The sequence below is a fragment of the Hydra vulgaris genome, chromosome 12 (assembly GCF_038396675.1).
Source record: "Hydra vulgaris chromosome 12, alternate assembly HydraT2T_AEP".
In the NCBI taxonomy this organism is placed as follows: Eukaryota; Metazoa; Cnidaria; class Hydrozoa; order Anthoathecata; family Hydridae; genus Hydra; species Hydra vulgaris.
The window spans coordinates 28,119,080-28,142,002 of NC_088931.1; the positions used below are offsets into that span (position 1 = coordinate 28,119,080).

The following is a 22,923-nucleotide window of genomic DNA, read 5'->3' on the forward strand; positions in this document are numbered from 1 at the left end:
ATTAAGAGAATGGATGTGAGCTTTGACGCCATTGTATTTTCCAGACATATTGGCTCCATTGTCATAGCCTTGGCCCCGGCAATTGGAAATGCTTAGACCATCCTTCTCCAATTTTTCACTTATTTCTGTTGCAAGACCTTTTCCGGTTTTTTGGTGAGATTCAATGAAGTCCACAAAGCTTTCCTTAATTGTGCAGGTTTCATCACTGATGTGGACATACCTGATGATCTGAGTCATCTGCTTTTTGTGGGAGGTATCTGGAGTGCAGTCAAACAGAACAGAGTAGTATTTAGCTTCTTTGATGTTTGACAAAATTTCTTTCCTGACTTTCTACCCAAGTAACTCAATCATTTTGAATTCAAGGAGAAAAGTAGGATGTTGTGGTTTTTTTTGCTTTAACGGACGCAATGTGTTCAGCCACTAAAGGATAATAATGGCTAATCAACTCAATTAAGCTCAGAAAAATACCACTGTTTTGTTGACCGATGTCTTCTGTTGTTCCCCGAAGGGCAAGATTGTTCTTGGCACAGAACAAAATTTCATCAACAATCACTTTTAAGATATCTCTCCGCTTTTTCATCTCTCCACTAATAACTCTCTACAGATCAGAATTCAGGGTCTTTCCTTCCTTGAGGTTTTTTTCAAGAGTTTTCCGATCAGAATAGCATCTTTGGTGTTCATTGTTGTTTTCATGCTCAGGAATTCTTGGGTTTAGTTTTTTCCAGTCACAAAACCCTTTAGAAATTTCTGAGAAATTGTTGGCTTTTGTTGTTAAAAATAACAAACAGCAAAAACAAAATAAAGAATCTTTTTTATTGCTGTACTGCAGCCAAGTGCGAACAAATTTTTTACCATTGGGATGAATTTTTTCATACCATTTTGAGCTGAAGTGTCGCTTTCTGTTGTCAAAATTACACAGCGTGTTTGGGAAAAGTTCTCTTCTGTCTTGCTCTGGCCTATGCTCAATCAAAAAGCATCTTGTTTTGTCCGTTATTTTAGGCCATGTTGCTGAATCCCTATGTTGAAAATTTTCTTCCGAGGCCACTGGAATTTCTGAGATTTCTGAATGAAGTTCATCCTCGTCCATTTCAGCTGGGCCTAGACATTTTCATCTTCCCTGGTTGGTTCTGAATCAGTTGTGCAAAATTCTTCTTGACTTTGGCAGATGAAAATCTTCTCTTCAATTAATTCGAAATGATGATCTGAACTCAATTAAAGTCAATTATAGGATCTGTTGAATTGTCATTAATTTCAATACAAATATCCTCTGAAATAATTTGTTTCTCCACTGAGTTTGTTACCAACCACTTTTTGAAACAGTTTTGCAGTTTCTCGTCACTTTCTTGGCGCTGTTTTCTTTTCTTCTTAAATTCAGCACCAGATAACTTTTAGGTTCAACTCATAATAGAATTATAATGCTTAAAAGTTATCAAAGGTATATTAGTGTTATAGGGCGCTTTTTTATTCAGTATATAAGCTTTAATATTTAAGAGTTTGTGTCAAGAGGCGGAATTTTAATTAATTTTTTTATCAACAACAGCGACGCCGTAAAAATTAGTTTCATAAACTGATTATTGTTTTTTTAATTTATTAAAGTTTGCGCCCTCCCAATTTTGGCGTCTCAGGCCGCGGCCCGGCCGGCCCCGCCCTTGGTACGTCTCTACCTATATGCCATTTAAATGTTTAGTAGCTGTTTCGTCGTAGTTAGAGCCTTAACCTAAATAGAAGCTAACACGTTTAATTAACGTTTTTAAAAAATTCAAGGAATTTTTCAAAAATTTTGCTTTGGGGTCGGAGTTGAAGTCGGAGTCGGAGTCGTACTCTGAAAATTTCAACGAATGGAGTCGGAGTTGGTACTTTTTTTTTACGACTCCACACCCCTGGTAATAATAATAGGTTATCCCTTCACAAATACTCTGTAGCTCTGGGTTGAAAAGTTATTTTTTCCGATTCCGCCTTCAAATCAACGACTTTTAAGTTTTTCAAGTTTGACTTTCTCAAGCACGATCTTGAAATTTTAAAGTTTCGTTTATGCATTTGCTAAAGCTTTATTTTAAAGTCTAACTTGACAAAGTCAGACAATTCTTAAAAATAAAATTTATTAAACGGGGGAGGGGGGAGGGGTCTTAATTAGCTTAGGGTGGCTGAGAAAGTTTTCCAAAAAATAATGAACGCTTTTTTCATGTTGACTTAAACTTTTAAATTGACTTTGTCAATTAAAAGTTCAAGTAGAACTTTACTCAAGTTGCCTTCTCGAACTGCATTCTAAGATTCACGAAGTATTTATCCTTAACTCCAGATTTTTTTCAAAATTTTGTTTAATGTTTTCTCTAAAAATTCTTAAACCGTAACAAGTATACCGTAACAAGCTTTTTTTTTCTCACACTAGTTATAAATTTTTCTTAAGGTTGATAACCGTTAAAATCATGGTAAAATTTTTGTTTACGGTATGTTTATCGTAATTAGGTTCTACTACGTTCTTTCACGCAATTATTCTTAGTTTACAAAATCCTCCCCCATTAAAATGAAAAGCATTTTTAATATGTTAGAAATCAAATCTTATTATCTATTTAAACACGAACGGTTTTATTGTGGGTTTCTTTCTTAAGCGATCAACTAGATTTGTGTCTTGATTTGAGTTCTACAATCCCTATAATTTGGTTATGTAAAGGTTTGCCAATTTTTAAATTTGCCACTAATTGTACTAGCTGCTCTATAGCTTATACAATAACATTCTCACACCATATATCTCAGTAAAAACAAGACTCATTCTAGATGCCTTTAGACGTCTTCTATACAAGAAAATACATACGTCTTAAATGAAGACATATTTTAAATTGTCTTTTAAAATGTGTCTTTATAAAATGCATCTATTATTTTACGTCTTTAAAAAATTCTCGAATTAAGCAAATTTTTAGACTTTTAAAATATGTTAAATATACTTATAACAATATAGTTGTTTATTGTTTTATAGACGTGAACTGGAATCTGATGTTTTATAAATCATCAGATTATATTTCTAGTGGTATATCGTATATGCGTACTGTATTTTACTTTAACGTTAATACAGCAAAATGAGTTTAGTATTTTTAAACATAATAAAAATTATGTGTGTATTTATTAACTAGTCAAGTTAATAAATATATAATTTTATTAAACACCATAATAAAATAAGAGCTTGCGCAATAAATTAAATAGACTTGCCCTTAGTTTAAAATTACAAAGTTGTTTACATTTATTTTTCGCCTTATGACTATTTTAACATCCTAAAATACAGGAAAAGTGTTTTGTAACTTACAGCACAAGCATTTAAATTAAAAAATTTAAATGGAAAAACGTTTTAAAACAATTATTACAGCTAAAATCGTCATATTTCCATAATATTATAATGATACAAATGAGTAATATTAAATTTTACGTAAGTAGATTTTATTGTGCTGTTTTAATTAAATATAAAATATTCATCTTTTGTAATAAATAAATGACTAATCCCCTGTAGTGATAAAGAAAATATTTTTAACAATAAAAAAATTATCGTTTTTTGAGTTTTTATAAAGCCACTTGCAAAACTGTTCATAAAATTATTTTTTAGATTTAAAAATAAATTTTTTTTACAATGAAATTCCTAAATTATATTAGTGTGATACCGTTTCATATTCTTAAAAGTTGCCTTCTTTGCATATATTTAAATGTAATTTAAATGTATTTAAATGTAACGGAAAAAAAACACAAAAAACTTTTAGTTCTCTTTGTGTTAATACGACTACGAAAAAAACAGATTTTGAAACTCTTTAGATTTCCTGGTGGATTTCTATTAAATATATTGCCCCCATGTATTTTTTCCTGTATTGCTTCTCAGCCTAATGGCTAAGATTATGTGTAAGGTTTGTCTCTTGAGATGGCCTTTTTAGATTGGGTTCCTAGTTATGTAACGCCTGATCTATTTGGTTATCGCTAATACCATATAGATCAGGGATGTAAGCATCGAACGGCTTGTTTCAGAATGGCTTTTTTCGGCCTTTTTTTTTTTTTTTTTTTTTTTTTTTTTTAGTATTGTATTTGCCGATTGAAAATAATTTACACTCGTAATTTATAAAAACAATTATTTACATGACTGGGGCTTTAAGAAGACAAAATTCATCTTATCATTAAGCCCCCCCCCCCCCCAAAAAAAAATGCATATTCATCAAATAAAATGTTTTAACAAAATGCAAAAAATAAAATATATAACGTTTAAAATATTTAGTAATTCAAAGAGTATTTATATTTAAGAACTGATTAGTAAAATAAGATGATATATAAGTATTAATATTACAAAAAGAATTTACAATAACTTTTTTTAATAAAAATTGAAAATTATAAAATTTTACAATATTTTTAGTAATTAGTATTTCAAATAATAAAACTTAAAAAAATCGTTTGTAAATTCAAAACTTATAAGATAAGAAATACATTTACAATAGCAGACTATTGTTTAGAATATTAAATATAATATTAAAGAGTAATTAGTAGGTTAATTTTTGTTTTTGTTTGCTAGTTTAAAAAGCTTTTTAGAAGAACTTTAATTCATTTTCATGTATCATCAGTAATTGCTTAAGTTTTGTTTTAAACTGGTTTAAAGAATAATTAGATTTCAGCTCATTATTTAATATTGTATTCCACAGCTTAGGACCTCGGTTAGCAATTGAGAATTTGGTTGCTGAATAATGTGTTTTGGATTGAATGTAATTGTTTTTTGAAAATCTGGTAGGGTATATGTGGTTTATTTTTTCAAAAAGTGAATTAAATAACATTGGTGATATTTTTTTATCAAGTTTAAACATGAAGATAAGAATATGGTAAAGGTTTAGTTTATATACATTTAGAATATTAAGTTTATTAAATAATGTTTGAGTGTGAGAGAAACGGTCTACGTTTGTAATTATCCTTATAGCCTGTTTTTGTTTACTAAACAGTTTTTTTACTTTTGTTGCGTTTGTGCTGCACCAAGCAACGTTTGCATAATTTAAGTAGCAATGAATTAAAGAAAAATATAAGTTTTTTAAACAAGATAGATTTAAAAACTGCTTGGCTTTATACAAAACACCTATATTTTTTGATATTTTATTTTCAATTAGACCTATGTGGTCCCTCCAGGTTAAATTTTCATCCAGAACCACACCTAAAAATTTTATTGATTGCTCTCTTTTTAATAATATTAATTATGCCTGCTGTGGTTGAGTAGAGAGCCTGGACGGGGCTTGGCATCTTTTGTTACGGTGTCATCGTTCCGTGATTTTGTTATGTCTTTTGCTGTCATAACAACACACCTGTCTTTTTCTTCTGGCTTTCGGATTGTTTTAGTTAGCCTGGCAATATACCGGTTGTCAGTGGCAACTGAGTAAAACATGCAAGTATTTATTTTAAATTATACATTAAATAATCAATGTTGTATTGTTTCAATAGAACAAACAACCTACGACAGAAAAATTATGCGAACTTTTTTTTTATGATTTTAATACATTTTTCTTTTTCTACAGAAATGATCCGTCCGTACCCTGTTACTCCAACTGGAGATTTAGGTTACGGGCGAATCATTTCCGGAGTTTATGATTTTTTAGATGTTTCTAGAATGTTGTGTACACTTGGTTGAAATTATTCTACTTTATCGATTGTAGCAGCATTAACAAAAGATTTTTCTCTAATTATTATTTTTGAATCAGGACAATCTGTTACACATGCAGACTCAAAGATATTTTTAGAAAAAAATTGATCTACAAAAAAGACAGGTACTAGTGTTGACAAATGCTGATATGACATTTTTCAATCAAAATGTAACTAAATATGATACGTTGATTAAAGCAGGCAAGTTGTAATTGGTTATGTTTTTACCAGGATTACTTAGCATCCGATCATTAAAAACAAATTTTAATTAACCTTTAAATGGCCCATTTAGTCCTACATCATGAGGATGTTGTCAATGTGTACAATGCGGTGGGTATGTTACAAATACAATTCCATTTTCTCTGCAAAACATAATTGCATAAAATCAATGAAACAAGCTCTATTCATCCAACCAGAAGGGTTTGCTAATACTAATCTAACTTCTGGTGCATCATTAAAAAAAAATCTTTTAAAGCGAACTCCAGGAAAAATAAAAACTGGTGGGATTGTGTTGCTCCAACTATGGAACATTTGTCCTCGTTCTGCAGATACAGCTTTTCCTACTTGCTTTATTCCCGTAGGAGCAACTGTACGAGGAGTTTGCATTACAGTTGATACTCCTGTTTCATTTAGATTTAAATACGGTTGGGTGGAATTTCATATTTACGCAACGCTTTTTCATAATTTATAAAAAATTTGGATATATTGATTTGATTGAAGCTAGTTGCTCGTGAAAGGCTGGTACTTTTAGGTTTGCGTAAACTAAGTAAAAGATGCCTTCTCATAAATTCGTTCATCCAGTCTACTCAAACATGTTGATTATCTGACAAAGGTTTATCAGTTGTAATGCCAAGATTCAATCTATGTTCGTAGGATAATTTTCGCACTTGTTTATAAGTACGACCATAATAGATCTTCCTACTTTTAATTAAATATTTAACAAAAAGTATTTCTTGATGAATTGTAAATATTTGTCGGTTTGTATATTTAGAACTAAATGGGTACTCGTTCTTCTTTACCTCTTCTAATTTAGGGAAATCTTTATACCTTTTATGTCTGTCATATAAGGTCATAAGGTTTTTGATTTTAACACTATCTCTAATAGATTCCTTATAATTTCTTATGTATATGTATATATTGATATTCAATAATAATGTATACGTTAACATTATTTTTTATTACCTTATTAATTGCAACACATACGTATGTGTAGCAATTTAATTCAACACATACTTATGTGTTGTTACTAGAGGAAATAGTATATACTCAACTGATAACATGCATCCCGTTGTTTTTTAAATGTAATTGCGTAGCATTTTTCTGAAAATATATAAAAAATTAATTTAAATAACTAATACTTAAACAAATTTACTTAAATTAAATATTTGCAAATAAGAAAGTATTAGAAAAACTTTTGAGTGGTGCTGTTCATATTCCAATGGTGGGCCATGTTGTCTCTCCAAGTTGTTTCTCCATCAGTAGATTCATCAGAAAGCCTGATGAACCTACTGATGGAGAAATAATTTGTTGAAGAAATATCTAGATAATTGTTTTTACTATTTTACATATATATATATATATATATATATATATATATATATATATATATATATATATATATATATATATATATATATATATATATATATATATAATTTGTGTTAGGTGTATATATGTGTGATGTTTCTTTATCCAAAAGGGTTGATATCTTGGTCAATAATGGAGAAAATTAGGCATGGATCAGTAATAAGTTGTTTTTTTTCCCACTATTGATCACGTAATGTTCACATTCGCTTGTGAACAATGTGAAGTATATTAATACTTGCAAAATGTACGAATACCTTACTTTAAAGATGTTTTTATTTAGATGCAGTTCCCAATGTTCAAAAATTAAAAAACACAATGCACAAAGATATACTTTAGACTGTTTGAAGTTTGCACCATATTGATTGGATGGTGGAAAACGTGCATCAAATCAAAATGAGTCTGATCACAGAAGGCAATAAAGGTACAGATGAATTTGATATTGATGATGAAGATAACGATAATATGATTTTATCAAGATCCTTTTAAAAACGATTTTAATTTTGCACAATTTTTTTCTAAAACTGTTTAAATTATTTTTTTGGTTTTATTTGCTTTCAATTAAAATTTAGTTATTTGCGTTAAAAAAATGGTAAAGGGTGGATTATTTGTAAAGTTATAAAAATGGTAAAGGGATTATTTGTAAAACTATAATAACAGTTAATAGAATAATATAAAACTAACTAATAATAGTAATAATAATAATAATAATAATAATAACAATAATAATAATAATAATAATAATAATAATAATAATAGAGTTCAACACAAGACCACAAAAATACAATACTCAAATCAACTGCTTCGTTATGAAAAGCGGCTAGTTAAAATGGGTTTAACAACTTTAAATCTAAGAAGAAAACAAGGAGACTTGATTCATTTATACAAGGTATTGAACCATTTAGAGTTCCTCAATCTTAATGTCAAACCAGTCTTTAAGTCAAGTGTTGAATTAGATGGCCCATACTCTTCAACTAGAGGTCACAAACATAAAATCAGGAGGAAGTATTTCACCCCTCGCAAAACAAATGACTTTTGTGCATCGGTTAAAGGATCCGTTTCTTCTCGAACAGAGTGTCTCAAATTTGGAACATACTTCCTGGTATTGCTGTGAACTCTAAGCATTTGAACAAGTTCAAAGCGAGTCTGGACAAATGGTTGATAAAAAATTTAAAAAATTTGGTTTAAAAAAAAATAATTACCGGGCTGCTATAATTACTGGGCTTGGACGTTGCTACGTCTCAGTTTGTGGATTCACACAGTTTACCACTAACTAACTATATAAAGTCCTGTATGCTAGTCTAAAAGTTTTTTTCAAAAAATGTAGTTTTAAATCGAAAGTAAAAAATATATAAACTATAAGAAAGAAAAAGTATGCACTATTCACTAGTATTGTTTATAAATTACTAAAACCAATATTTTAGCGCAAAAGCTTTGAAGATCACTATAAAAGCCACGCCGCACATTAACGGAAAAGCTACGATCTTCGCTCGCCGCACTCAAAGAGTTAATGTACTTCCGCATTATTTTAATTTTAAAACAACATTAAAATGTCGCTTAATTGTTGATGTCGCTTAAATGTTAAAAATAAAAACATTTAAAGAGACTTTTTTTACCCTTAAAGTTTCTTATCCGGCACTCTCTATCGCGTGTTCAAAACTCCCGAAAATAAAAAGAATAGTACGCATCCAGAATAGGGTTTTAACTCCATGAAATTAGCTACTACTTACCAAATCATCAATTAGAATAATAAGCTTTTATTATTAGTTTCATTCGTTACGGAAACGCAGTATAATATTATACTAAGTTTGCGTAACGAATCAGAATGCAGAAATAAAAGCACGCAAAATTTTAAAGTTCACTTTAAAACTTTATAAAACAAGTATTAAACTCCATTAAATTAAAGTGTTTTTGGTTTACGCTTGGATCGTGATAATCACGTGCGTAAACGGGACTTAATTCCGAAACTAGATGAAATATTATAATAAAAGTCCTGATATAAGTTCCAGACAGTCGATCAGACTTAAATGGGTATAAAATATATTGCAAACCAAAATAAAATTTGAATTAGAATATATAAAACATAAATGAAATAAATAAACGTGAATTTATAGATAAACAATATTACTAATAATATTTATAATAACTTATAGCTAAATAAATAGAAACAAAAAATGATGATTGCAGACGTGTTCTAAGTTTCTTTATACATACATACATACATACATACATACATACATACATACATACATACATACATACATACATACATACATACATACATACATACATACATACATACATACATACATACATACATACATACATACATACATACATACATACATACATACATACATACATACATACATATATACATACATACATACATACAAACATACATACATACATTAATAATATATACAAGCTCACAAAACTTGTTTGTGCAAAATGTTTATTTAGCCTTTAGTAACTTTTGCGTTCTGCCGAACAAATGAGGTAAAGATATTTTTCTATTTTTTATATTTGGACCAACTTGCAATTTGCAAGTGACATCCTCGTACTTTTTTGGAGCCTCAATGAGTCTATTATAAATCTCTGTACCTTCATCATCTGATACAGATGAAATTGATTCTTGTGCCGAATCAAAAGAACCTGTCGAAGTTCTTCGAATACGATTTATTTTTCGTTGAGATAGTTCATGATTATTTAACGAAAGCTTGCGTGTAAACGCTTTTGTTTGGTTAGGTTCTATTGAAATGGGTATTTTTGAAAAAGCAAGTATTTTTACAAACAAAAGCTTTTTAAAAGCATTGTCTACACTTTCAAAATCGTTTGCTGCGGAAGTTTCTTCAAAATGAATTCCATGTTTTTTTGCTAATTTTTTCCCTTGGCTGTGAGTTACTTCTCTTAAGTGATTTAAATCTTTTTTATTACCTAGCAACAAAATAAATGACTGATCAACTTTTTTGCAAATATTCATTTCTTCAAGAATGTATTTTGCCAAACTAAAACTACGGGGATCAGTAACTGAGTAAACAATAACTATGGCTGAAGACCATCCAACCAAAGCAGCAGGGCCTTTGAGCCAAATCTAAAAAAAAGTAAAAATGGTAAAAAAAAAATAATAAAGAGGATACATTGTTTTGAATTTTCAAAGCAACATATTGCATTATTAAGACAGTAATTTTGCAATGACCGTTTAAAAAATAAAAATACCAATAATACACAAATACACACAGTTGTTAAAAATGGCATAAAAAACCTACTTCTTTTTGTTTTACAGTTTTTGTGTTTTTAAGAAAAAAATAATTTATAAATGTTTTTAAGATATAGTCTGAAATCGATTTTTATTTTCTGCAGAATATAAAATAAATTATAATCTATCTATCTATCTATCTATCTATCTATCTATATATATATATATATATATATATATATATATATATATATATATATATATATATATATATATATATATATATATATATAATATATATATATATATATATATATATATATATATATATATATATATATATATATATGTATATATATATATTTATATATATATATTTATATATATATTTATATATATATATATATATATATCATTATTATTTCATATATATTATTATTTCTAGAAATTTGTATTATTTTTGTTTACATATGATAGAAAATATAAAATCAGATTAAACATGGGTTTTCGCATAACATGACTGAATATAACTCTTTTCTATAATTTCTGCACTTATTAACTTTTCTTCTTTTAGTTGAAGGTAATACAATCGGTTCTTCTTCCTGATATACTTCTTTTTCTGTCAAATTGATGCTAGTTGGACCACCTAAAGCTTGCTCAGCGATAAAGTTTTGTTTGGCTTTTTTACCTGAAGATGAGGTGTGAAATACCAATCAGCATTGCAGCAATTTTTCATTGTATAATGAATTGTTTTATTATTATATATTAGCTTTAAAACACTTCTTGCACCTTTTTGAAACACTATTTACACTATTAACAGTTTCTTTACCTTGATCACCACAGAAAACAGTCTTATCGTAATTACAGATATGACTACCAGGAAGTTGATATTGTATAGTGAGAATTTTAAAATGATTATCAATTATTTTTTGCGCGCAAGATACAACTCTGGCAGATGATAAGTTGTGAATTTTTTTTGTAGAAATTTCTTTTGATTATCGATTTATGACTGGATAAAACCAACAAGCGTACCATTTAAAAAAAAGTCGTATTAGATTGTATGAAGATGGTAGCTATATACGAGGTTTGTTGGAAGCTATATACAATGGTAGTTATGACATCATTTCGTGTTAAATCATAAGAAATTTACAAAAGAACTTTAACGCATGCACCATCATTGACTCCGGTTGCTGAGAGAATAAAATCTTTCAAAATTTCAAAGTTTGTGGCCCCCATCCCCTTTAAATTGAGGGGGGGGGGGGTATTCTTTACATGGTCATAAAAACTGAACACTGAATAACTTAAACATAAAATTGTAATCTGTTGATGAATACATAATTAGTTTATATTTATGAAAAAATAAATAATTGCCTTCGCGTTTAGAGTAGGGAAGGGGCTAAAATTTTAGGGTTTTTTGTTCCCATTCTCCTATCACAATAATTTGCTTTTGTGAAGAATCTTTTCGTCATACACTTGAACGTAAAAAAATTTGGAATATTCTTTTTGTTTAAAAGTTGGTTATTTCAAACATTTAAAAACCTTTCTACGCCACTGTATATATATATATATATATATATATATATATATATATATATATATATATATATATATATATATATATATATATATATATATATATATATATATATATATATATATATATATATATATATATATATATATATATATATATATATATATATATATATATATTAATACCATATTTTTTAATCGTAATACTCGCATAATCTGTTTAAGCTCATTTTAATTCAGATGTGATTCAAATGTTTTCTCTGTAACTACTCAGCTTTGCTTTTTTTTTAATATAGTCTTAAAAATCAAATGAAACTTAAAATGTTAATAAAATTAAAAAAACTTCAAAAATAACTGTTCTTTGTTTTTCCGTGCCAAATAAAAATGTTCTTTCATGGAATAAATCTTTTGATATGGTTGACCATAACAATTTTATGCAAAAAAATTAACTTTACGGTTTCAACAATAAAGTCATTACATAGTGTTTAAAAGCTATTTAAGAAATCGTAAACAAATAGTGTATAGTAATGATGGTCATCAAAATGAATCTTTAAATATAACCTATGATATTCAACTTATGGTATTCAATTTCTTTTCTTGGATACAATTTAAATGAAGCCTCCAACCTGATGAGTATAATGTTTGCATAATAATAGTATAATGACACCAAACTGTTCTAATCTCATACTGATATTTACAAACTTTTTTCAACAACAAAAAATGAACTAACACTAAATGACTCATATGTAATAAATTAACATTAAATGCTAACTTTTCCATTCCCTCTTTGAAAAACGTTTTTTACAAAATATCATGCCTCAAATGTCTAAAACTGTGATGAAAAGAGATTCTGTTAAAATATTCCTAGGTGTTTATCTTGATGAGAACATTACTTGGAAAAACCATATTGATCATGTAAGCACCTAAGTCTCAAAAAATATTGGCATTTAATATAAAGCTTATTTAAACAAAAAAATAACTCGTTTTTAACTCGCTAACTCGTTACTCGTAACTCGCTAACTCGCTAACTCGTAACTCGATAACTCGCTATTACTCGTTTATAAAATTAAGTGAATTCTGCTTATGCCTGGGGTAATACGGAAAAAAGGTAAACTACAACGTCTATAATACTTTTGATAAGTCCATAAGTTACTATTAATATAAAATAAACTTTGATTTAAAACAGATTTTTTTTCTTTGATTTATAAAATTTATGAAATTGATTTTATTGCGTCTTTCTTTAAGTTTTTATCACGTCTTTCTATCTGATATTTATTATTATGGTTTTTTATTAGATTTGCATTTCCAGTTTTATAGTATTATTTATATATATTATTTATATATATATATATATATATATATATATATATATATATATATATATATATATATATATATATATATATATATATATATATATATATATATATATATACACATATATATGTGTGTGTGTATATATATATATATATATATATATATATATATATATATATATATATATATATATATATATATATATATATATCATTGTTTACAACAAATGTAAACAAAAAACCAAAAAACAAAAAAAAAACCGGACTTGTATCGTACGAGTTGAATGGTTGATTCTATGTTGTAAAGTGCATTCGCAGCATGATATATCTATATAAGTCATTCTAGCGCAAGGCAAATAGATTTAACCGATATAATAACCTTTTAAGTTAAGAATTGATAAAATTCTAGGTTTGTTATCCGTTCTGGAATTTTAAGACCGTTATTTATTTGAACAGCTAGCAGCGGAGAATAAAGAAAATCTGTCTAATATCACACTGAAATAGGAACTTCTTGTTTTTTGAACAGCAGTTGTTGTCATTACATTGTAATAGTTATTGTTATTACACAATAAATAATGATTATATATAATAACTATTTTTTTTTATAGTTATTAAGGTTTGCAGCACAGAGCACCGCGGAAGAGCATTTAACCAAGAAGTTCACGCCTCCTTCCTTATCAATGTCTCTTATTGAGCAAGAGCCAGCTTTAAACCTCAAAGCTTTTGGTTCTGAGCCAGAACTCTAAGCACTGCGCCACGAATGCTTTAACGTATAAACTAGTTCTGATCTAAAAGGACAATATATTGAAGTTAAATAATAAAATTATCTGTAAGCTAAAATCTGTAAAAGTTGCAATAATAAAAGTATCTGTAAGCTAAAAGTTATATATTGTACTTCTTAGAGATAAAAGTTTTTTGAAAAAAAAAGATTTTGGAGGTTAATACCAGAAAAAATAATGAACTTTATTTTACAAAAAATTAATACGCTATTATTGGTTTAAAAAAATCGATTTATTATTTTAAGTAATGATATAAAACTCCTTGAATGTAAAGCATTTCTAGAAATTAAGCCTATTATTGAATGCTATCAACGACGTATTTTTTCCTAATTTAATTGCTATAAATGTTGGTCCAAAGAAACCGCTTCTCGATTTCCAAGATCATTAGGTTTTTTTTGGGGTTCTAGCACACACCTACTGAATTATTTTGTGTCTTGCGACTACAGCCTAATCATAGTCACGTAGCCTGAATCTATACTTGACTAGCAATGATTATGAACTTTGTTTTTTGCATTATTATCGCAGTAGAAAAAAAATCCATTGTTATGTTTAGCATAGTTATTGTTTTGTGCTCCAATGAACTGCTAATCCATGCATAGTATCCAGTATTCTCACCAGTTTAAGTATTAAAAGCTGTTGTTCCTTAGTTCTTAGCCTACAGGCAGGTCACAGATAGATATAAATGTCTACACCCTCATACTACACTAGGAACGTAACATTGTTTATGGAAAGTTTTTATGGAACACTGGGAATTTATAATACTTATATTGTAAAAAATACTTAAAAAAATTTCAAAGAATAAATATAATATAAATTTTTATCACAATTTCAAAGTTAATTATTCACTAAAGCCGTAACTAGGTAACGCAGCTTATTTTTATTTGGTATTGTGATTTATCCTCCTCCGGCTAATTGTTATATAGAGACCACATACCAAGGCCTACAAAGACAGGTTAAGCTCACTAAAAAGCATCATAACTCGCTTTGCAGTCCAAGAGTAAGTGATTTTTAGAAGAACGAAGGATATTAAAGAGAAAGTCAAAAGAAGTTGAGTTAGAAAGATGGCATAGAGACAGCGGACAGATATCGTACTTGATGTTAGAATGTGCAAATTATGTTCAATATCAAGTTCACTTGATAGGAATTCTTGTTACGTAGTTTTACACAATATACTTAACTTCTTTCGATTTTATTTAGGTAACGCATCTTTTTAAAAATGAAATATAGCAACCAAAAACTTGCTTATTGGCGTTACCTAAAGTTAAAAACGCGTATTGTTTTGGCAGTGGTTTTTTTTTTAATACTTAAATGTGCTAATACATAAATTATTTGTCCTAATAACTAAATCAATTATTTTTAAAGTGTTTATAAAAAATAGATAAATAAATCAACACTTTTTAAAAAATTTAAAGAAGTTCCAAAATTACTTACAGAACCCGCTGTGTCTTTGATATGCAACTCTACAGATTTGCCAGCCAATTGTATATTGCGTTTGATGCAAACGTCTAGAAAAAATGTCTTACATAGAGTTTTATCTTTAAATTAAAAAATTTTGTACTTTAAGTTATTTTGATGGAGAGTTTTATTTATAATAAATAGATAATGTATTACCTGAATTAGAATCATATTCCCCGATAAACCTTCGAGTAAGAAATCGAACAGCAAGTGCTAATATATAATATATATATATATAATATATATATATATATATATATATATATATATATATATATATATATATATATATATATATATATATATATATATATATATATATATATATATATATATATATATATATATATATATATGAATTGATTATAATATATGTGTAACTCTAAATTTTAAAACTTTAAACCTGACTTCCCAGAGTTCTTGCCTCCAACAATCGCCAACTTGATGACCAGACTGGACATAATAACAAATTTGCTTTGGAGCTAGTTGTGCATCGAAATTAAAACTTAATAGTGATAACGATCATTTGTTCTATTTTTCATCCTAATAAAATAATATACAGATGGGCAAATATCTTTATTTTAAATAATGTAACGCATAACTCAAATATAATAAATCTATTAGTCCATCAATGCTGTCATATTCGAAATAATGCTAAAAAATGTCGCAGTTAAAATAAACAAACATTAAAAAGTTATCTTAATGTGACAACAACATTTTTCCAACTTTTTTAAGTTTAGAACTTTTATTTTAAATTTAAACTGTATCAAATTTCAATTTTTCTGTTATTTTTTATCAAATAGTTCCATCTATCTTTATTTGTAAAAGTGGATCTAACAATTGAAGAACAAAACGACGGTATTTAAAGAGCTTATTTATAAATCTTAGTTACTAACAATTTTAATTTATAGACTAAAGCACTTCTATTTGACGGAAATACCCAATTGAAAGTGGTGTGACATTTTAAAAAGTAAACGCGGTCAAACAAATGCTACATTTAAAAAAAAAAAAAAAAATTGCTTTTTTGAATGTAGCATTAGTTAAAAGTATGTAACAAATTATTTTTCTAATAGAGCTAATTAAAGTGATACGTTAAGCTTCTGAGAGCAACATCTCTATGATGTAGCAATTTTTTCTTATTACCTTTTGTTCTAACGTTTAAAAATAATTTGGCACTTTAATATTTTTATCCTGGATCATTTATACTCACAATGCTGATATTAAGGTTATGACGAATGCAATACTTTAATAGGATTACTAAATAAATGGACTACTTGACCTATTGTTACGATACTAGTAGAATAATTTTTACTGCCATTTGAAGAAAAAAAAAATTTAATTGTATATAATAATAAGAAAAAAAATTTAGTCTTTTTTAAATTTGGCTAAGTAATTGGCTATAAAAACTATTTAAAAAAAAAAAAAAAAATTGAAAAACCTCATTTATTTTTACCTGTATAACAGTTTAAACATATCAGAATATGGGAGAGAACTCTATTTGTTTCAGAAAATAAATTATATCTATAGTTTAGACTTAAGAAAATAAATACTACCTTTTTTTAAGGTTAGAATCACGATGCGCGTTTCAGAGTGTTGACTTCATTAAAACGTTATTCGCGTTTATCTCTAAAAATTATTTATTTTTTATTGGAAAAGCCAACGCAACTCAAAATATTTACAAAAAGTAAAACTTATAAAAGTTAAACGACTCCTCAAATGTAAATGTGTGCTTTTCACAAATGTAAATGTGTACTTTTTCTATTGTAATTTGCTTCCCATCGAGGAACTTACAAAAAACCATTTCATAAGTACGGAAAGTTAGACATTTCATTAAAAAAAATGCTTAGGCATTCCTGCTCACGTCAATACCGGTTATTTTATATTCTAAAGTTTTTTTCACCAACATGCTGAAACATTAGAAGTAATCATTTGTGACAATAATTTAAGACAAAATTAAATTCAAAACTATGAATACAATAAATCCTTTAAATCTAATAAAAAAATTTATTTACGATAGGAATATTGTTTAGACTAAGTTCACATATTTGCGCGTTTACAAAGCTATGTTAAACTTAAATTTTATGTTAAAATTGTTTTTCATAAGCAATTACATATCAATTAATAAATTTGAAAAAAAGTCAAATCTTTTTTATTTTATATCCTATTAAATAAAGAAAAATTTATTTCTTCATTAGCGCCAACGACAAACACTCACATTTTTAAAACAAAATCGAATGTGAAAAACATCTGAAATTGTATATAAATACGAAACTTTATTTTGTTGACGTTTTTATAACTTTATTTTCTATTTATATATAGGACTTTAGCTTTCTTATTAAAAAAATTAAACCCGCCTGAACCCTGGAGTGCTAATACTTTAATTTACTACTAACTGTCGCAACACCATTATTACTTGCAAAGAAATTTTTTAAAATCTGTACATAGGACAACCTCCTAAGTAATATCATGTGAAGTCCTACATTATAAATAGCGGGGGATAGTAACGATAATTGAAAATCTTAAAGAACACACTTTAAACATACAACACGATCTCTGTACAGGTACAAACGTCACAAGATTGACACGGGACTAAAATCAGCGATAGACAAAGGTTAAACGTATTTTATGTATATGCGCTTATTTTAGATACAAGCAAGAAAATTCATCTTTAATTGTGTAAAACTTATATTTATACCTACAATAAGAATAAGTGAAATATCAAAAACAAAATAAAATGGAACAGCCAATTCAAAATGTTGATATATTTTGTAATAAAATTATATTAAAATCCCACAAGTAACGTGGCAAACCTGGTAACACGTGGTTAAGGTATGGCTAATTTAAAGTCATTTTAATTCAAACCGCTTAAAAACAAAAATCAAAAGAACATAAAAATAATCCGTAATTAAATTATAAATTACAAGGTTTTTGTTCAAAAAACATATAAAATGCAATAAAATAAACGCAATAAAAACCGGGATTTTTGATCTCAAAACAAGACAACTTAAGAAATACTACGTCCTTGAAAATAAAAGTAATTAAAAAAAATAGGATTAGAATATTTATACTGAATACGTAAAAATCTCAAACTCATAAATAGTTTTGGATAAAATAAGCGGGATAATAATTTTGAATTTAAATCACCCAGTTTTGCATAAAATATAATTATGAAAAATCGTCATGCACATTCCTAGATAGAGACATTTCTTCTGAACAACGTCGAACCACGACTGCGTAAGCCCTTAAATAAAAGAAAAAGCGAATTATTGCGTTATTCAGCTAAATAAAAAAAAGAAAAAAAAAGCTCAGATAAAATTTTTCAAGCAGTTGGGAAGTACATCAAAAAATGTAAAAAAACAAGCAAATAACAAACATAGGTTAAACGGATCCCTTTGAAATAAGTTTTTGTGAGATATACGAAAAGTTAAATACATTCGTATTTAACTTTTCGTATATCTCACTTAAAACTTATTTCAAAGAAAAATTATTTCATGTAATAAAACAAAAAGATCAAAGAAATAAGCGCATAAAACTATCGTTCTCATAATAATAGCAAATTCTATTAAAACAAAAGAATCATTTGTGTATTTATTTATAGCGTATTTGATTCATTTATTTGTGTATTTTATTCATAGCGTAATAGAATCATCTATTCGTGCATTTATTCTTAGCCAGAATTTAATACTTATAATATTTTATTTGTCTGATTTGATCTAAGTATATAGTTGTCAATAACTTGATCCACTAAACCAAAACTTCAAAGCAGAACTTGACAAATATTCCGTGGTATAAAATTAAAACATTCTTTTGTTATGGTAAATGAGAACAATCGAAGCGGCAAACTTAAAAAAAAAAAAGATTTAAATTTTTGCACCGAAACTGAAGTAGCTTGGCTTAACAATTTTCTAGATGTAGTAACGATTTAATTACTTGTCAAAAAAGAGTCCATCAATATACTAGATGCCTTTTTTTTAACCACACACTCAACCTAGCCGCAGAGATTTTATTTGAGTCTATAACCGGATGTCAGAGTTAAAATAGCAGAACACAAAAAAATACACACAAAAATTAAATGCACAATAAATGAAAACATTAAAAAATTTATGCTGAATATATATTTAAATGATAAAAATGTATCAATCGATTAAAAGAAGTTTAAGAATGGAACAATCTTGTTAAAATTTTGTATTTATCAAAAAAGTCAACGGTTGGCGCTTAGAACAAAAGGAGTTACTGACGCCAGCCATGAATCTAAAAACATGCTTTCAATTTTAAACTTTAAAAAAATTAAATACAGCTTTTCCTTTAAATTAATTGTTTTTACCTTACGAGTGTATTACTCTTAATCAGAAAAAATAAAAGTAAACCAGGGAAAAATATAAGAATTAGATGTTAAACAACACTAAAACATCGTGTGACGTAGTTGGATCTATAAAAATCTGAACCTTTTATAGCATAGATGTTCTACTGAGGCCAAAAATGTTTTTAACCGTCTTTTTCAATTTTGACCAATTTATAAAGTTTTCATTTCCAACCAATTTTTTTTGAATCGATTTTAAGAGATTTTTTTTTCAACTGATAACAGATAATTTAATTTTCAATCAGTTATAGATGATTTTCAACTGATTAGTCTGTATTTTAATTATTTTTTTTTAAATACTTCGCTCCATAGGTGCACCGGCACTCTTTAAATTATGAGAAAACCTTTTCAAAAAAATGAAATTTGAATCACAAAAAAAAAATACAAAATATATACTGGAATAAACTTAGTCATTAAGTCTATCAAAAAATCACTCGATAAAAAGTACAGAAAATTTGTTGTGGGTTGAAAATTCAGTCGATCAAATTCCCAGTACGTCGAAAAATCAGTAGTTCGTGTTATAATTCAATGTAAATGAAACTGCAAAGGTTATCAATTGAAAACCAAATCATCATAATTTACGATTTTTGAAAGTTCAAAATTAGTTTCAGTTAAAGACCATCCAAAACATCGATTATTTGAGTTCAATAGTAAAAGTTAGTAAAAGATCAAAACAGAAATTTTGTCATGTATATTTGTATGTATGTATGTTTGTATGTATGTATGTTTGTATGTATGTATGTATGTATGTATAATTTTTTACTCCAAACTTCTAGAGAACCTTGACTGCTACAATCTCCAACTCGAAAAAACCAACCAACCAACAAGAAAAAAAAAACACGTTTTTTCCAGTCCATAGATTATCCAGATCATATTTTAAAAATCCTGAAATTTTTTTGGTAAAATATCCGGAAAAAATCCGAAATATATTTTTCCCTTATTATCCTCTTAATTTTGCTTTTACCTGGAGTCGTTTTCAATTTTTTTTTAACTTTTTTTAATTTTTGTATGAGTAATGAGTGAGCAAGCGCAAAAAACAAGTATATTACAACAATATGTACATAAACTTGTATGTATGAAAAATGTTTTAGATATCCGGAAAAACTAAAAGTTAAGAAAAATATCCGGAAGATAATCCATGCATGTCATTTGGCCGTCATAATGCAGCCATTAGCGACAGAAAACTGTTTTTGTTATAAAAATATTAAAAGCTATAAAACATAATAGCGCACAATTAAGCCTCATAAACATTTTGGTATTTGCTTTGTTAGTTTTATGAGGGTACATAGATAATAAGAAAATATTACATGTACCCCATTATTGGGGCATGTTAGTCCACCTATAACTTATATCTGAATTTTTGCATACAACTTTTAACATTTTTATAACAAAAACAGTTAAAACTAATTACAAATTTGATATTTTTTTAATCTTCATTTTTTAGGATCTAGTGTCTCATTAACCTTTTCCCATGAAAAAATAAAACATGAAAAGCTAAAAACCACTAAGTGAAGATTTTTATAAACAAGTTGATCAACATGCCCTGGTTTATCTTATAAAAAAAAAAATCTCTTGTAAATATTACTTCAAAAATTCAGACTTCAACTTGTTTAGAAATTGCTTACTAAGAAAATTAGTAAGTGGTTCCTACAGATGTATCTTTTAAAAAAGTTTAAGAGTTGGTAACAGAGTAAACAAAATATTTCACAACAAACAAAAGCTATATAACAATTTTATAAACACAAACATTATTTTATAGATAAACAAAGAAAGAATAGGACATTTTTTTATTAATTTACCAAAAAAGAACTCAAGAAAATTTATTGATTGTTGGCTTTAAAATGCCTTATTGATTGCTGGGTACATAGTTAATTAAGATGATAAATCCAGATGGCACTTCGTAATGTGAAAAATTTGTTATCTTAAAAGATACAAATGAGTTTTTAACAATTCCAGGTGACATAGTTTACAAATAAGCCATTTATCACTTCATTATTTTCGTCTAATTATGAAATTACAACTGCCATATGATACTATGGTAACCTAATGATGTCAGAATATTAATCACTAGTCATGGAAAAGTCATTAACAGTTTGTTCATTAACAAATACTCTTTTTAAAGATTTTCTTCTGCTTTTTTTAATTTTAATTTGTGCAAAGTTTTAGCACTTTCTGATTGATATAAAAGAACAAAGCAGAAGGTGCTAAAACTTAGCACAAATTAGAACACTTAAACTTCATTTTCTACATAAACTTTTAGACTCTATAAATTTTTTTTTAAACCATCATAGTATTATTATTTTTAATTTCATTTTAATTTACTCTAAACAAAGCAGCAAGCAACCACTGTTTTAGTTAGGAGTTATTAGAAAACAAAGAACACTGTTAAAGAGCAAGAAAATAGTTGACAGAAAACTTAAAAAAACTGAAAAACTTTGAGAGTCAGGAAACGCATTAATAAAAAAAACACTAGAAAAGTAAAAGTTTTTAGAGCATGAAGAGACAGATACAGTAAAAGGATGCAAGTTTGTCAAATGGCATGTCACAAGAGATCAGATTTTGATTGATGTAACAAGATGTCAACTTGTCATCTCTTGTTCCATTTAACAAAAACTCCTTATTCTGCTGATAAACCTAAAACAAATACCTCTTTCCTCCTTTTATTATTAAAGGTCTAAAAAAACAACCCCTGACAAATTTAAGGATACACCCTCTATATAAATAAAGTCCTTATTAAGAAAATGACCATTAAAACTTTTTCAAATAAAGTAATTAATTTGATAAGTTTTTTTTTATATAAAGAAATGGTCATCTTAAAATTTATTAGTGTTGTGACTAAAAAGAAAATCTGTAACTAAACAACTAAAAAATCATTAACAGAAATTAACTTTTGTTTGCTAATATTAGTTGATTAACTTTAAAGCAAAACTAATTGGTTAACTTTCTAGTTTGTTTATATTAGTTGATTAACTTTAAAGCAAAACTAATTGGTTAACTTTCTAGTTTGTTTATATTAGTTGATTAACTTTAAAACAAAACCAATGGGCTGACTTT

The 22,923-nt window shown here is 27.4% G+C and overlaps 3 protein-coding genes across 4 annotated transcripts in view; all 3 read right to left on the reverse strand.

Moving 5' to 3' along the window:
• Positions 1–598: 598 nt before the first annotated feature.
• Positions 599–1,087, reverse strand: LOC136088042 (zinc finger MYM-type protein 5-like). The gene has a single exon (XM_065811687.1). The coding sequence runs from the start codon at positions 1,085–1,087 to the stop codon at positions 599–601; it is 489 nt and encodes a 162-aa protein (XP_065667759.1).
• An 8,163-nt stretch (positions 1,088–9,250) lies between these two features.
• LOC105843278 (ras-related and estrogen-regulated growth inhibitor-like protein) lies at positions 9,251–17,195 on the reverse strand. Of its 2 annotated transcripts, XM_065812806.1 has the most exons (5): positions 17,063–17,195; positions 15,913–16,052; positions 15,666–15,722; positions 15,486–15,559; positions 9,251–10,321 (listed from the first exon to the last, which is right to left on the reverse strand). In XM_065812806.1, the coding sequence occupies exons 2-5, from the start codon at positions 15,968–15,970 to the stop codon at positions 9,683–9,685; spliced, it is 828 nt and encodes a 275-aa protein (XP_065668878.1). In that variant the 5' UTR covers positions 15,971–16,052; positions 17,063–17,195; the 3' UTR covers positions 9,251–9,682. The 2 variants fall into 2 exon arrangements, with proteins under 2 accessions (XP_065668878.1, XP_065668879.1); XM_065812807.1 differs by lacking the exon at positions 17,063–17,195 and having other exon boundaries at positions 15,913–16,096.
• A 1,199-nt stretch (positions 17,196–18,394) lies between these two features.
• LOC101235331 (mitochondrial carrier homolog 2) overlaps positions 18,395–22,923 on the reverse strand; it is an 80,627-nt gene continuing 76,098 nt past the window's right edge. The window contains exon 14 of the mRNA XM_065812808.1: positions 18,395–18,750. Coding sequence (XP_065668880.1) covers positions 18,700–18,750 — 51 coding nt within the window. The 3' untranslated portion in view covers positions 18,395–18,699. The remainder of the gene's footprint in view (positions 18,751–22,923) is intronic.

Bases quoted from the DNA above. Each gene is read 5' to 3' on its own strand.
- LOC105843278 (XM_065812806.1), bottom strand. From the start codon at position 15,970: ATGTCCAGTCTGGTCATCAAGTTGGCGATTGTTGGAGGCAAGAACTCT. The intron at 15,560-15,665 runs GTAATACATTAT...CATTTTTTCTAG, and splicing joins GGAATATGATTCTAATTCAG to ACGTTTGCATCAAACGCAAT. The intron at 10,322-15,485 runs GTAAGTAATTTT...ACTTTTTTTTAG, and splicing joins TCAAAGACACAGCGGGTTCT to ATTTGGCTCAAAGGCCCTGC.
- LOC136088042 (XM_065811687.1), bottom strand. From the start codon at position 1,087: ATGGACGAGGATGAACTTCATTCAGAAATCTCAGAAATTCCAGTGGCC.